General features: G+C 29.2%; 1 protein-coding gene across 6 annotated transcripts in view; it reads right to left on the bottom strand.

Moving 5' to 3' along the window:
- LOC129914753 (furin-like protease 1) overlaps positions 1-17,284 on the bottom strand; it is a 354,485-nt gene that overhangs the window by 21,627 nt on the left and 315,574 nt on the right. For all 6 annotated transcript variants that reach the window (XM_055994116.1, XM_055994114.1, XM_055994117.1 and 3 more), the window contains 2 exons: positions 3,526-3,644; positions 1,710-3,227 (listed from right to left, as the gene is read on the bottom strand). In XM_055994116.1, the coding sequence (XP_055850091.1) occupies positions 1,710-3,227; positions 3,526-3,644 (1,637 nt within the window). The remainder of the gene's footprint in view (positions 1-1,709; positions 3,228-3,525; positions 3,645-17,284) is intronic.

Genomic DNA, 17,284 nt, shown 5'->3' with positions numbered 1-17,284 from the left:
TTTAATTGAATTTAAGAAGTCAAAACATGTATCTCTAATAATCAAATTACTTTTTTTATGTACATCTTATATTTTGCTTGTAATACTTCTTCAAAGTCAAAAGTGCTCACACTTACCACAAACGACTCTACATAGAACCATTTCAAATAATAAATATTCGTATTCAGTTCAAATCTTTGGAATTTGCTGTGGCTCAAGCTCAATTTAAATTTAAGATGAAAATACTTATAAAATATATGTATTTTGACCCAAGTTTAAAAATGTTTAATGTTAATAAGTAAGTATAGTTTAGTGGAGTAACTAAAACAAATTATTAAGGAATCCGGCCCAACAGCTCCGATTTCGATGGCTATAGATATTATTAGTTTAATTCCGATGAGGAAAAGGTAATACAAAAATTAAAAATTACTTCAATTTAATTGGATTTTTTAAGAATTTGACAAATAAAACCTTCAAACTTTCGCTTGTTAACCTTTTATTACAAAAAAGTTTTAAAAAGACATGTTAAAATGTTAGCAATACATTTTTTTTTTTAATTCTGAGTTTGAGAACCAGTTTTTCAAAAACTTAATTTTAGTTTTACAAATATGAATAAGCTACTAGCTTTTAAAAAATGTATGTTTAAAAATTGTTGTGTTCAAATAATTTTTTTTTGTGTTTGAAGTCAATTTCTGAGAAAATTGTATCTATCGCTAAAAGATGGAAGATTGTCCCTCACTCCCATATATTTTTGTTACTTTAATTTTCTAGACAATCTTTTGGCATCAATTAATTTATGAAATTTAAGCAAAATTTTTGAAAACAAACATTTTTTGTTCCCAAAAATCTTCAATTAAATTTAAAAATTCAATACGGCAATAGAGGCAATTTTTAACCTATAAAAGTTAAAGTATTTTTAATTACTGATGGTTGAAAAAAAAAAAATTACAAAAACGGAGCTGTTTGGACGGGTTCCTTAATATTTCCATTATTTAATATAAATAACTATGGTGATGGGTATCATCTTACTGAATCGTTTCTATAATGTAGACATAAAATTTGGTTTTGAAATTACAAAACCATCTTTTTGAAGCGTTTTGACCTCCAAACGAAGTATTATATTTAATTTCTTATATAACAAAGAATATTTAAAAGTTCTTTTTATAACTATTGGTTGGAGCTAGCTGCTACATAGTTTTTTACAAATAAGAAATTCCGAAAATTAGAAGGTTTGTTATTCGAAATCGGAATTTACTCAAACGCAGTTGTTATAAATGTTCAATAAAATAATTTAAGTCATTAAGGAGAAAGTCCATCAGAGGTCTAGAGAACCGTTGAAAAAGAGGTACCGTCAATAATGGCTGGGATTCGAACCCGGAACACAGGGGATATTTTAAGTCCGTAAGATAGTAAAATTTTAGTTTTTAAATATTTTTACTTTGAACTCATTCCAAAACAAACTCGTTTAAAATTACCATTACCTATGTATGTACATTTTTTTTATTTAAAAATAAAATTTATAAAATAATTACAAAAAACACAAAGAATTTTTAACTTAATTAAACTAAATTTTAAACAGTTACATTTGGATAAAAAAAAGAATTTACAAAAGAATGCACTGACAGCGAAAAAAAAAATAATAGGGCTTGAAAAGTCATCAAATAAATTATCCTGCTTTAAAAAAAAAAAAAAAAAAAAAAAACATAAAAAACATGTCTATCTCTCTCTACCGTTAGTGCTTTTCCGATTCGGTAAATAAATCTTTTCACCAGGTCGTTGTGTGGCAGTACGTGCTGGTGGTGGCGGTCTTGCTTGCTGTTGTTGTTGCTGGTGCGACGATGACAGTTGCTTCGGAGTTAGTTGATACTCTTGCTGTAGTTGATATCCTGCATTCGTCGACGGAGAGGACTTTTTCGAATTCTCCCGGGATGGCTTTGGATTTGCAATGGCAACGCTTCCTCTGCCATTGCCCACACCAGACGACGACGATGACAACAATGGACCAGAAGAGGAGCTTCCACTAAGACCAACACCGACTGACGGATCATAGAATTGAAATTGCTTTCTATTGGATCCCTGTCTGGTGATGGAAGATGACAATGATAATGTCGACGTGGATGCTCCTGATGCCAACGATGATGATGGCGACAACGATAATGAAGAAGATAATGACGGCAATGATGATGTTGCATCTTTTTGTCCTGATACCAATCCAGCAGCAGCAGCAGCAGCAGCAGTGCCCATGTACGGATGGAATTCTGGAAAAATTTGCTGAATTTTTTCATAATGTTCGAAAAGTTTTGGTATCCGGTGATTTGTCTTCTGTGGCATCGACAACAATGATGTTGATGATGATGATGAGGATAGTGTACCACCAGATGACGATACTGCGGCAGATTTTGATGACGTCGTTGCTATGGAACTGCCACCAATTCCACCACCGACGCCGCTGATGCCACTATTGCCATTGTAGGCGTTATTATCTTTCACTTGTTTTGGGGCCTTGATTGGTAGTTTAGCAGCTGTCATCGTTTGTCCAACACTCTGAATGGACTTATCCGATGCGACGGATTTGCTATTGGGAATGACAACAGCACCATTTGAATTGTAATTCGCTTGTTGGGACATTTTCGGACGCTGCGTCGAACCAGACGTTTGTTTTGATGAGCTCGATTTGCCATTCGAAGCCGGAATGCGAAAGAAATTATTTTTCGATATTGATGATGATGCTGATGATTGTTGTTGTTGTTGTTGAGTATTACCAGGACGATTTGATGACTTAGAACCTTTATTTTTGCCACCACCATTACCTCCATTCCCCCCTGAATTGCCATTCTTTCCGTTTTTGGATTTATTTTTGGCAGAGCCAAGGATAACACCATACGTTGCCGAAACTTGATGATATTGTTGTTGTTGTTGTTGTTTTTTGTTGTTGCCAGGACCACCTAAAAGCACTGTTGTACCATTGGCTGCCTTCATTGAGCTGACCTTCGCATTAAGTTTACTTTGTGTGGCAAATGAATTGAAATTGGTTGCTGGCATCCGAGGATATTGGGGCGAGTAGATTTGATGGAGATTGGTCGATGTTGAAGATGATTGCGACGATGATTGAGATGATGATGATGACGACGATGATGTTGTTGTGTCTTCGGACGGATTTGTGCGCATCGATACCGGATCGTTGGGATCGATTGGAAGTGTTGTTCCATAAAATATAAGCGACCATTCTCGCAATAAGGCATGTGATACTTATTTAATATAGATTTTTATGGATGTAACAAGAAGATACAAACAAAAAAGAAAAAAAAATATATACGAAAGGTAGAGATAAAAAGATACATTTTATGTTATGAGTGTTGTGACCGCCACCGATATACATTTTTTTTTTTTTTAAGGAAGATGATTGTTTCCGAGGAAAGCAGCATGAAAATTGGAAAGGTTGGTTTTGTTAGAAAATGGTATTTATATTGATTTTTGTTATAAGCATTAAATAGAGTGGATTTTTTTTTGTGTGGTTTTTGTTGGTATAATTCACAGTTAACTTACCCATATAACGTCCTTCATTGTGAATCTCTAGCTGCCAGTTACCGTGTGGGGATTCACCCCATGTGTGAACGGACATAAATGGCCACTGACTGAAGCCGGATCGAGAAACATCATGGACTCTGTAATGAAAAAATTCAAAACAAAATTTGAGGATAAGCAATAATAGTTATTGTTAGAAATATTGACGAGATTTTAATTAATTAAATTAGATGTAATAATTGGAAGGATCTAATAGTAAGAAACCATGCTTGTGGCGGGTGCCTACGTAAGCTTTCAAGAACTAAGAATATTTATACGAACAGGCTATAATTATCGATATATTCTTTTGGGTATGGTTACATTTATTGAATTTTTGTTGAGCAAAAGATCTCCTTGTTTTTTGATTACCGCAGCTATTTGAGACAGGTGAAATTAAGTAAAGATTCTAGCAGCACTGACATTTTGATAATATTTAAGTTAGACTTGAAGAACTGGTTATAAAGAACTGGGTATAAATTTAGGCTTAAATTCTGATAGATATAAAATAGATACTCTCCAAGTTTCTATCCTTAATTTTTAATGTTTTCATAAAAAAATATCGATACAGATACACTGAAAAAATTATTATTCTTAAAAACTATTAATCTCATTAAAACCGAAATTCATAAATTTTTAAGAAATATTCATTAAATTTAAGTATAAATTCTCAAAAAAAAAAATTATTTTTAAGAACAATTCATAAAATTTAAGAATAAGTTTTCATAAAAAATTTCCTATGGAAAATATTTTTATGAATTTTTTTTAAGAATAAATACGAAGGTAAATGAATAAATTCATAAACTTCTAGCCCCAATTCGAAAGAATATTTTACTGAATCTTAGAATCTGGACATACTTTTATGAACGAAATTCACTATTATTTTCCATTGAGTTGTATTTTGAGTTAAGATAATTTTTAAAATTTACTTTTTTTCCCTTCTAAAATTAATAAAATCAATTTTCAAAATTACAGTTGTAATAAAGAAGTTCATTAATTTTGTGTTTTTAAGTACTTTTTCTTAAAATGAATGTATTTTTTCATTAATCGAAAAATAACGAATATTTTACCGTTATCCTGTATTCGGTATTAAGAACTTATTCTTAAAATTTAAGAATCTGTTCATACTTTTTAAGTTTGAAATTCATATTTTTCCAAAATTTAAGAATTAATTCATTAAATATTATGAAAGTATTCATATAATTTATGAAAAAATTTTTACGTTTTGAGTTTTTAAGTATATTTTCTTAAAGTCTATGTACTTTTTCATCAATCTATAAAATAATAACTGTTGTTCTGAATCTATGCCTCAGAAAGATTTCTTTGAGGATTTAATTTAAAATCTGATATTCAAAGTGGACGGTTGTTGCCGAAACAAATTTTAAAAGTTTGTGAATAAAAGACAATATCTATTATAAACAGTGTTAAGCATTTCAACCACGTAGACAATTTGAAGAGTATATGTACATTTAACAGTGTAACATATTGGTGGTTCCCGTTGCCTCTTTCCCATATACTCAGATAAGTATAAAAACATAGAATGTTAAAAATTGCTTTCTTTTATATATTAAACATATTTTAATTTTTTTTGTTATAGGTGCATGTTTTAAAATTAAAAATCGTGATTTGATATTTTTGTGAAATAATAATACGTAATCTTCAACTTTGGACCGGAAAAGGGGAAAAAATCGAAAATAAAAACCATATTAAAGGCGATTCTCAACTTATCCTGTACACTTGAAATTGTCATTGCAAACTAAAGCAAAACATAGAATCTAGTAGGTAAGTGTTGAATTTTGTTTTATTTCTCTAAATATTTAAATTTTGTTTTAACTTAATATTAACAACCTAAATTCTTTTTATTTTTCCCCAACTCATTCAAATTTGTATTGTTTTTTTTTTCAGCTTCATAGTCTAATGCTGCCGATTACAATAAGGTAAACGATAATTTAACCTTCTAGCTATTTCAATTTTTTAAATCAATATTAATATTACAATTAATTAAATATTACATATTAATTTTACTAATACAATCTTTTTTCTATCTTTCCAGATGATGCATCCATTAAAAAAGTAAAATTAAATTAAAAATTAACTTTATATACTGAAATTTATAGTGATAATGATCAATAAAACATTTTTATAACGTTTAAACTTAATAATTTCTTTTATTTTTAAAAACAATTTTCATTTTTTTGTTTTAGATTTTGGGTTGTTTTCTTTTGCTGTTTGTTTGTTTGGGATACAATTTTTTTTAGGAACAAATTAAAGGCTTGGAATGGAAATGGTAAAGTATTATATGCATTTATATAAAGAAATGCATACATTTTAATGAAAAGCGTATTATATTTTATGAAAACAATCATACAACTTTAAGAAAAATTCATAGTTTTTATTATTTTTTTCATAAAATTTAAGCAACATTTCATTTAAATTTTTACGAAATTTATGAAAAAAATCATAAAATTCAAGAAATAATCTTAAAATCTATGAAACTTTTCTTAAAATCTAAGAAACTTTTCTTAAACATGTTCAAAAATTTTCGAATTCGTTTATGTACAAATTCATAAAATTTAAGAACTCATTCTTAATTTGTAAGAAAGATTCATTCCCTTATGAATTTGTTCATAAAAAGATTCTTAAATTTAATGAATTTGTACATTGGCTCATTTCCCATGAATTTTTACATTCATTAAAATTAATGTACGAATTCATTAATTTTATGTACCTACCTTTTTGGTTCAGTGGTTCAGTTTGAAGTGGTTTATCTAAAAATTCGGTTAAACTGTCAAAAAAGTTGATAATTTTGAAAATATCTTCAGCTTTTTATTGTTAAGATAAAATATATAAAAAATATGTTTTTCATACACTCTTTATAGTGCTAAAGATATTTGCAAATTTTCTATCAACTTTTACAGTTTTAACGACCCCTCAAGGTACTATGAGACACAAAACGATAAAAAAAACTACCTAAACTATTCCTTTAAACACTATTATGGATGTGGTGTATACACATTACGGGTGTGACATTTATTATCTTGTTGGACCGGAATCATGAAATACTAAGAATTTTAAGCTGATTTAGTGTTGCTTGCATTTTCTGTCTCCGAAAAAAGGGGCCAATGAATTATAAATTATTTGGATCTTCACAACATTGCATTTAAATGATGCCATCAACATCTTTAATTTTAACAAAATTGATTTGAAATTGATCAATAGGAATTGAAATTAATCTATGCAGTTAAAAAATTGATGGTGGTGGGAGGGAGGATACTGGGTTAGTACAAAGATAGCGCTTATTTTTGAATTTTCACTTAAACTTCGGAGGACAGTTCAAGCAAGGAAACGTAGTTTTATCTGTTCTATCGTAGATTCTAATCTACATTTACTTATTGTTATTTGATATGCTTGGCTGCTTGTTGTAGGCTGTTGTTGATTTCCATTGGGTGTATTGAATATTGAAATATTTTTATAAGAGTGCTCCAAGAGTAGTCCGGTTTAAGCTTTACAATTTCTTATAGCATTAACACTTATCATCTTAAAAAAAAAACTTGGTAGTCAAGGGTTTTGGGCGATTCCTCAGTAGGGAAATTGAAATTTGTTTAGGACAAAAATTAACAGTACTTCCCATATGAGACCAAAATGGAAAAGCTTGTTTATCTCTAAAACGGCTTTAACGATTTTTATTAAAAAATATATGTGTATTAGGGCAACTAACGTCTTACTTTTGTAATAAAAAAATATATTTTTTGAACCGGGTACCTGCTATGGAATCGTTTTCTTAATATCTGACTTTCTCATGAGAGACTTAAAAGATTTGAAAAAAATTGTTTTTGGATTTTTAAAAACAGATTACCTAATAAATTTGTTTGAAATTTTTCTGTATATGTCAAATAATAATGATTTCTTCAGAATAGCATGCTAAATATTTTTTCTAATTTTTTAATTAAATAAAACGGTACCTTTGTTATTTACAAAAAATTAAATGGCTTTTTAATTTTGTAAATTAAAACATTCAAAGGAGTATTTTTGTTATTAAAAAAAAACCAGTCGAGCATTTTATTCATCGAACATTTACATAAAAATGAAGAAATAATCAGCCCTATCTTAATTTTGGTTCTCTCTAATTCGGAAACTTAGCCATTTTTTTTTTTAAATTTTGAAATTGCGAGTTAAAAGACGTATGTACAAAAGTGCATTTAATTATTCCGTTCATCTAGAAGCAAACGCCTGTACTTAAACGTCAAAAAATCAAATAGAATACCGCTGAATTCATTATTGGGCTAAATATTAAAATTTAAAATACATTGGAAAGTATTGTTGCCAACACCTAATATTGTTAGATAATTTTAAAACAAAAAAAAAGTTCATCTTATAGAACCATTCATTATTTCAATATTCTACTGTATCTCATTATATCGCATTTAAAAATTATACGATTGGATTTAAAGAAAATATTTTTGCAGCAAGAATTTATATTTTATTGAAACTTCAATGCATACAATTTTACATAGAAAAATGTAGTGAGAGCAATACCCTTGACTTCATATATGTGTAAGAAGTCAAAGTGTTGTGCAAAATCATCAATCTATTTTTGGAACTTTTTTTTTTTAAATTCAAAGCAATGCACAAAAGCTTGAGGGATAACCATTGTGTAACTTATATAAAAAGCAAAAGCTTGATCAAAAGAAAATCTAAAGACACAATAGGAATATAGAACACATTCAAAAGAAAAAAATGATGAATTCGTGAGAATATGCGGCAAATTCTCAAAGGGGCAAATATAAAATCCAGAACACTAACGAAAGTTAAAAAGACTCGCATTAGTTTAAATTCTGATTGTTATGTTATTTTAGTAATTTTAATGAATTTATACACAAATGAAAAATATATATACATTAGACTGATTCAAAAAAAAAAAATTTTTTTTTGTTCAAAGCATTGTTGAAAATATTGTTGGAAATGACGAAAAAAAAATTCTGTAAAAGTTTCAGAACTTAATGTTAACATTTAGTACCTACCGCCGCATCGCAAATTTCTATTTCCCATACGATTTGTATGGGAAAGATTGTGTATTTGTGTTTAGAATTTTTTATCTTTTTAATGGTTCATCAAAAAAGCTAGATTTAATCATTTTCTTGTATAAAATTGCACGCTCTACAAAATTGCATTTATAAAATTTAAAAAAAACGGACGCGAAAAATTAATTAAAATAATTTTTAGTTGAAAAAATGAATAATTCGAATTTATTGAAGGAATCTAATATGATAGTATAAGGGGTTTGAGAGTTATATAAAAGGATCTGTGAAACCAAAACACAACATAGAATACAAATATTTGAAAATTTTGCCAAAGTTTTTGAGAAACCTAATAATTTCGTCAAAAAATCGGAAAAAAATGAGAAAAAATTACTTTTTATATTTTAAAGTTGAATAACTTCGAAACGCGGGGCTAAATCAAAAAAATTACTAAGAACTTTTTTGTAGAGCGGACATTTTTATAAAAGAAAATGATTTTGTCAAGCCTTTTTGATGAACCATTAAAAAGATAAACAATTCTAAACACAAATACACAATCTTTCCCATACAAATCGTATGGGAAATAGAAATTTGCGATGCGGCGGTACTAAATGTTAACATTAAGTTCTGAAACTTTTACAGTATTTTTTTTCGTCATTTCCAACAATATTTTCAACAATGCTTTGAACAAAAAAAAAAAAATTTTTTTTGAATCAGTCTAATATACATATACATACTTTTAGCATGTTTTAGAGCAACGGGTTTTTGAAACAATTACTTGTTTGAAATTCAAATACTGCTGAATGAATAGGGGAAATTTTAACAAGAGTTAGAGTGAAAAATTTAATAATTTTTGAGGTTTATTATAATAAATAAAAGATTTAATTATAAAAGCCCACGGAAAAATGTGTATTCTAATTATTTTTAGTGGGTTCTATTTAGCTAGATTAGGTACCCTTATTTTATGAAGTTTTTGAAGAAGATCCTTAAGTTATTACTGGAATATTATACAAAAATTCTTCACAAAATTCAATTTAACACAATTTTTTTTTATTGATTTGAACAAAATCATTTTTTATAGTAAAACAACAATAAAAATCCCGCCTTTAAAAAAAAAATATTCACGAAAATACTTGAAGAGCTTAAAAAGCCATTGCACAAAATACATCGTTGTGTTTAGCAAATTGTTGCACAGATTCCTTTCTTGCAGAACACATGTCCACACGTTGTCACCATTTGGGGACATTTTTCAAATACGGTTCCAGACAAATAGCGCGCACATATTCTGTGGTGGGTGCAACGGATACTGCTCTGGCTATATTGCTCTTCGTATTTCTGCTGCTGCTGCGTTACTGCTACTGCTGCTGCTGTTATTGTTTCTAGATCCTTTTGCACACAAAAGGGTCGACAATAGTGTTGTCGGGTAGATTTCCATCAGTATTGTGCCTTGAACCACATCGTCTCGACAGAATTTCGTTTATGGTCGTTCTGGAATTGCAAACCCAACATTGTGGTAATTTCATAGGAATTTTCATGTTGTGTATATGAAGAATATCTCCTCTGCTCGAATTTGCTTTGTTCTCTCTCTTGATAATGATAGAGATTCCGTGTGACTGTGATATTGCGGATGGGTTTGGCCAACTTGTGACAGCTTGTAACAGTGACGGAAGCCGATAGGACGAGAGTTGTAAGTAAAGGGAATTCGGGAGTTACGTTCAACTTTGATCACATTAATAATATCCTTTGTGACTTGAGACTTTTTTTAAACTTGGGTAGTATTAAATTATTCTTCGATGAGTTGCAGCTCGTTTTTCGTTTAAAAAATCGAAGACCATTAGTGTGACAGGTATGGGTTAGAACTACACTTAACCGTTCCACAAAGGAAAGTTAAGGTTTCTAAACGGCGCTAATTAGCGCTAATTGGGTTTTCAAAACAGTTGCACTAGAGGTCTTTATTTCTACCTACCTGCTTATCTTTTACAATGACAGATTATACAAAAAGGTTATAGAGTGCGTTTGTGTTAACATACAAAATTTGTTAAAGATATACAAATTTTGTAGATATGTTAACACAAATGAATTCTTTAGACCACCTTCTGGCAGAAAAAAACACGTATACACCATAGTGAACATTTTTTTTTTAATGTTTTAAACAAAGATTAATGAAAGTTTTTTGGGTTTAGTTTGGGGTTTGTATAAAGAAATAATAAGAGAAAATTATGTTTAATGTTATGCTGTGTGACTAGGTTGCTACGATACAATAAAAAAAAATCGCTTCTTCGAAATATGTATAAAGACCATGAAAAATATCATTTTTTTCTTGGTTCAACTTTACTATTTTTCTTTAGCCTTTTAGTGTTAGGTTTAGAGAGTTTAATTTTTGAAAAACCTAGAACTGTAGGTATACTTGTTTTTTTTTTTACCTTTTTTCCCTTTATGATAACAAACTTGGTGGGCTAAAATACCAAATTTCATTTTAAGGTTTCTAACTTCAATAAACAATAAAATTTAGGATGACTTAAAGTAAAATAATGTGATTGTTAAAATTAACTTTTTTAAGATAAATACTTTGAGGTTGCGCATTCGGATATTTAATGGATTTTAATACATAAATTTAAATCAATTTTTGAAGTTTTTTTTATATTTTCTTAAAACAATTCTTTTACTATAACAGCAATTGCGTTGAGCTGTCGGGGCCCCGGACCAAACAAATGTTTTTCTCTTAATCAAGCGATACATCATTCGTTTTATTTTATTTTATCTTATTTAAGTACATTTTACTTTACATGTTATTTTATTTTAATTAATGGTTATTTTATTTTAATTTAATTTAATTTAATTTAATTTAATTTAATTTAATTTAATTTAATTTAATTTAATTTAATTTAATTTAATTTAATTTAATTTAATTTAATTTAATTTAATTTAATTTAATTTAATTTAATTTAATTTAATTTAATTTAATTTAATTTAATTTAATTTAATTTAATTTAATTTAATTTAATTTAATTTAATTTATTTTATTTTATTTTATTTTATTTTATTTTATTTTATTTTATTTTATTTTATTTTATTTTATTTTATTTTATTTATTTAGTTTAAAACAAGAAAACAATCAAAAGATTCATTGAAAGAAAAAAAAGTAATGAATAAATCATAAGATTTGTATAAACAAAATTAGTCCAAAACATTCCAGTGGACATTAGAGAAACTTAATTATGGAATAAGAAATGCATTGGTGTTAAATACTAAGATTGGATAAAACTTAGAAAAGTTGTCTACAACTTGATTAAACTTTCAATCAGAGATCTTATGAAAATGTTTCGAAGCCTTTCAAAGTTAAAAAAGTTACTGCTGTTAAAAACGAATTATTAAAACATTTTTGACTTTCTGCAGATTTTCTTTGATTCATTTTTTTTTTCTAGTTTAGTAAAACTTACTTGCGAAGAAATTAATGAAATAAATTATGCAATAAAGTTTTGCAGTTTCATATTTGTTTGTAGATAAGGTTTTTCTCTTGCATCATTAATTAAAGAAAGTTATTTTCTTGCTCAGAAAAAAAATATTCTTTAAATGCAAATTGAAAGGAAACCGAGGTACTATTTCTGTTTACGATTCATTGGAGAACTTTTCATGACCTTTTCTTTTATATAGATCTAGTCTTCTTCTTCCTAAAGAAATAAAATTGAAGCAATGTTTTTTTTAAATAAAAAAAAAGCAGCGGCAGCAAAAAAAAGTGTCCAAGGGCTATTTATTGGAAAAATCATTGTAATCGTTTATTTTGTGGTAGTGGGTTGCCTTGGTAATTGGCAAAAGTGACAACAATTCGAAATGGATATAATTTTAAGGCGACATAAATTCGAAATTGTCCCATTTCCAATAAACACCTTTTGTTCATGTCAGGAAACATTTTTATAGAAATGGAAATTTCTACTTCATTCGGTTTTGAGTACCAATGATTTCCTTCATTTCATTTCCTAGCTTTTATTTATTTTTTTTTTCTCACTTTTCGTCCTTCACTTGGTTACTACAATCCGAGCATTCGATGTTGATGGTATACGATGAATTTGATTTGAAGGTGGAATAAACGAATTAGGGCGGTTAGTGGAAGGTTTTTATTCCAAAGCCACTTACTGATGCCTCGAAGGAATCATTATTTTTGGATTCATTTCTTGTTAGTTCGGGCAATATAATCGAAATCGATAACATAAATGTTGTATAGATATATTTATTTATGTAGGTACATTGTACAAAGTACGAAGAGAACGAATATTATATCTTCTTGTATCTTTGAAGTCGAAAGAAGCAAAGATGAACTTTTGTACAAATAAATATTTTTTACGATGATTTATCGGAAATTTATTATGTGTTTATTAAGTTACAATGTCAAAGTGCTTTCGAGGAATGGAGGACGATAAAGCTGGAACGTTGTTAAAGATGATTTGTGATGTAAGATACCAACATTGACTGCAAACAATAAAAAATGGGAATAGAAAAGGACAATTTAAGGAGTAATATTAGTCAAGGCTTTTGTTTTCTTTTATAAGTAGATAACTGTGGGTGTAAAATGCAATTCGTAACACAATAAGTTCAACTTTTAAAATCCTTTTTTCAATACTCGCTGGTACTACCCCTCCATTGTTACAACGACGGTACTCATTTTGGACAAGGCAGAAATGATAGAATCAGTACTATGTCGTTTTCTATTTGCGAGATTGAGAGTTAGATTTGTGAATCTGACAGCTAAAAGAGGGGGTGAAGAGGGGAAAAAGTGTAAAAATCTCAGATTTCATGATCTATTTGCGACTTGAGATTTAAAAAAATAAATGGATTCGAGATTCAAAAATTTGAATCTCGATTTTTACAAGATTCACACATAGAAGCACCCGAACTTTCACACACATTCCTCTGTTTGACATTTGTCTGAACATTTGTAGGTATAGATTTCGTATCAGAGGCGGATTTACAAATTTTCATGGTATAGGCTTTTCAGTTTTTGCCGCCTTTGCCACTTCTTTTTTTTTATTTATATCTCTCATACACATTTTTAAGGTCGAAAACGGCTCTAACGATTTTGATCTAACTTTGAAGACGTAATACTCAATGCAATCTCATAAAAATAAAATAACAAAACAACATTTTTCATTTTATAAAACTTTACCCTAAATGTCGGCTCTTCCCCAACATCAAATTTTTTTTTAATTTATTGGTTAAAAATACTATACCTTTTTTGAATTTCATTTTTCTTGCAGAAAAAGTACAAATTAGTAGAAAAACTGTATTGAGTTATAAAATTAACATTATTTGCTACAAGTTTGAATCCCAAATTTGGATCGAATTGTTTACAAATCACAGTAACATTGTGATTTATCTTGGTAATGCAGTGGTATTTAAAGTCTTAAAGCTCATTTTTGGTAATAAACTATTAAGGGCCAATTTTTCAATAGTCAAATAAACCTCAGATAGAGCTTATTCCTAGGAATAGGAATAAAAGTTTTTTTTTATATTGACATTTTGATCACTTTGTGTTTAAACTGTTTGTCATAAATATAGAAATATCTTTCCAAACATATCGGTGCAAATGTTATTTTATAAAGATTAAAGTATAACCATTCTTTGTCAACTAAAATATGTGAAAACATATTGATAAAAATGTCCATATTTTTTTTTTAAATTGACTGTCCAAAGGGACAACTTTTTAGGCACTAAATAGTACTTTGGCTCTTATATAGAGCCAGTGCTTAAAATCTACAAGTAAACTAACATAAAAGTGCCTTATTTCGTGCATTTTATTTCAATGAGTTTGAGTTCTGCATTAAAATGATGGTTTGCACGAAAATCAGTAGTCACTTCGGTTAAACCACAGCTGTGCACAGGTTTGTTCTTAACATCATGAAAATCTTGGGTAAAATCACAATGTCGCGTCATTAAAATCACTGGTTTCCCCGATAAACGGATCATTCCGAAAACATCCCGAATTACTTTGGAAAAATTACATAATCTCTACACTTTAAGAATGGGTCGCTGCTGTACAATTATGATCATCTTCTAATCACGTATTACTTTGGCAAAATCTTCGGTAGCCGGGAAAAAAAATAATTAATGGAACGTGTCGTTTAAAGCACGGGTTGGACACTAAAAAGGGTAGGGTTAGTTCGGTTAAATTAATGATTTGGTTGCCCCCTTAAAATCACGAGATTCCTCTTTAAAAGTCACGGTTTCCACCCGAATCTTTGCTGTATTTTCGCCAGTAAAACACGGATAGCTTTGGTAAATTGCTGGTTTTTTTGTACAACCATGGGTTTCCCAAGTAAAATAACCTCAACTTTTTCAAATATGTACAAGTACATATATGATAGCTTCATTAGTCCTTCTTAATCTCACGTGAAAACTCCTAAGGAACGTGATTATTAAAAAAAACACTAAGGTTAAAATATGGTATTTTGCGTGTAATTGTTCTATTTTTTTAGCGTATTTTTTTTAGATTTTCATAAAATAAAATCACGGTTTAAAATCACACAAAAAAAATCAAAAAATTATATGTAAACTATAGCCAGTTCGTAGCCTCCAACCAGTAGTTGAACTGGCATCTATAGGTTGTTAGTGGAAAAAGGGGAATACATTCACCCCTATTACGTTAGTCGTTTGTACTAAAACAACACAAAAAACGACTCGCTCTGGACGCCAAAATTGAGGCTTAAGTAAAACAATTATCGTGTCATAGGAAAGAGGGGGAACGAAAGGGACTGCCAAATAAATTTCTAATTTAAGACAAATTCTAGCTCCCAGAGCAAGTCATTTTAGTATACAAACGACTTACGTATAAGGGGGTATGGGCAAAAAGCGCAGATGCCGATTACTAGTTGAGGGGCTGCGAACTTGTTTGCTAGAATATGGAATGTGCAATGACTAACAGGAGAAATAAGTCATTGGAAAATTTTTTTACAGAATTCTATCTGCAAGACATCAGAAAGTCGTCATGGAAAAATCTTTTTGACTTCTATGAGGTGAACAAATCGGTCCCCAAATTTGCCGCCCCTAAAATATGCCGCCCTAGGCTCCAGCCTACTCAGCCTTCTGGTAAATCCGCCTCTGTTTCGTATGTCTGCTTCTACACGAAGACGCAAGGCGCAGAAATTTGGTAGTTTCATTAAACTTCAAGAGAAAGATTGCAAGATTGATACTGAGAGAGGAGATCTCCAGCAACAGTTTTAAAAGACTTTTCTTTTGATGTCTCACTCGATAACTTTGGACGTAATTTTGTAGGTGCATTTTTTTCGGCAAGGGATTAACCTTCATTTTTTCTCAAAAATCGAAAAAAATGTAATTTTTTAAAATGCATTTTTTTCTGAGTGATTTTTCTCGAAAATCAAAAAAAAAAAATATATATAGGTACGTACCTATATTTTTTTTTATCTAAATGCATAGAGCTGTTCACTAGAAATAGGAAATCATATCTGTAAACCAAAACTTATTTCGAAACTCTGGTCTTCCGAATGAAAGAAAAAATAAAACGCACGAGTGTCACAAGAACTTGCTCTTAGAGTTCAGGTTGGCGAAATTTTTAAGAGTTTTTATATCCATAAAAAAATGTATATGAAAAAAAAACTTAAATTTCGTTTTTCAAAGAGAAAAAAACAACATCTGAAATCAAATTTAGCTCCAAAGAGAAGCATTTTAAGAAAAAAATCAAAATAGTTAGAAAAATCGAAAAAAAAAATTAAATAAAATTTGGATGCCATTTTGAAGAAATTTCTAATCAACATCTTAAACCCAAATTTCAAAAAAATTCAATGTCCGCTATTCGAACTCTTGATTTTCTTAAGATAAAAAAAAAATAACTTTCTTCAAAATTTTATTGTTGGCTTATATTGAAATTATATATAATTCGTTGAAATTGCATAAGTTGTTTGGCAGAAAAGCAGATTTTAAAAAGCGGCCTACCTACCGTTAATAATGATTTTCGAATACAAAATTTTTCATCAAAAGATAGACCTTACCTTAAAACTAACATTTGAATTTTTTTAACAAAATGGTTCAAGCCGTTCTCGAGAAAATTAAACTTTTCCCAAATCTTTATATGACAGGTAGATACCGTTGTTTTTTTGGTTCAAAATAATTAATTCCAAAATCCCCCCTGGAGAGTCTCCAAAAAATGCTACATACAAATTTTGATAATAATTGGTCCATCCGTTTAGGATGTAGCTTCGTATACAGATAGACACACGGACTTCCGGAACCACATTTTTTTGAATTCTCTATAATCGTAATGTTATGTCTGATTTTTATTTTAACTTTTTTTTAACGAATGCATAACTTGATATACAATAAAAAAATTTTTGGATACAAATAGCTGAGCAAAAAGACCTCCAAGAAACTTTTCGTTTTCAGTTATGAATTTAAATTACTGCAACATTTTGTAATAAATTTGCGTTTAAATCGGTTCCTTCGTTAACAAGATTTCCAAAAATCTAAAAAAAAACGCTTCTATGGCAGGTACCTACTTAACTTTATTTATTCCAGTTCACGTATTCTTTTTATTCAAAATCGTTAGAGTCGTTTTTCAGAAAAACCATTTCTATTTTGGTCATAAGGCAGGTACCATTTACTCTCAACTTCCATTAATTGTCAATTTCCTAAAAAATGTCAACTTTTACTGTAAGGGCTTACCAAAAACTTTTAACTAGGTACCCTGTGCTAGATACATCCATTGAAATAAAAGAAAC

This window comes from Episyrphus balteatus, chromosome 3 (assembly GCF_945859705.1).
Source record: "Episyrphus balteatus chromosome 3, idEpiBalt1.1, whole genome shotgun sequence".
Classification (NCBI taxonomy): Eukaryota; Metazoa; Arthropoda; class Insecta; order Diptera; family Syrphidae; genus Episyrphus; species Episyrphus balteatus.
This window is presented reverse-complemented; position numbering and strand designations above follow the sequence as displayed.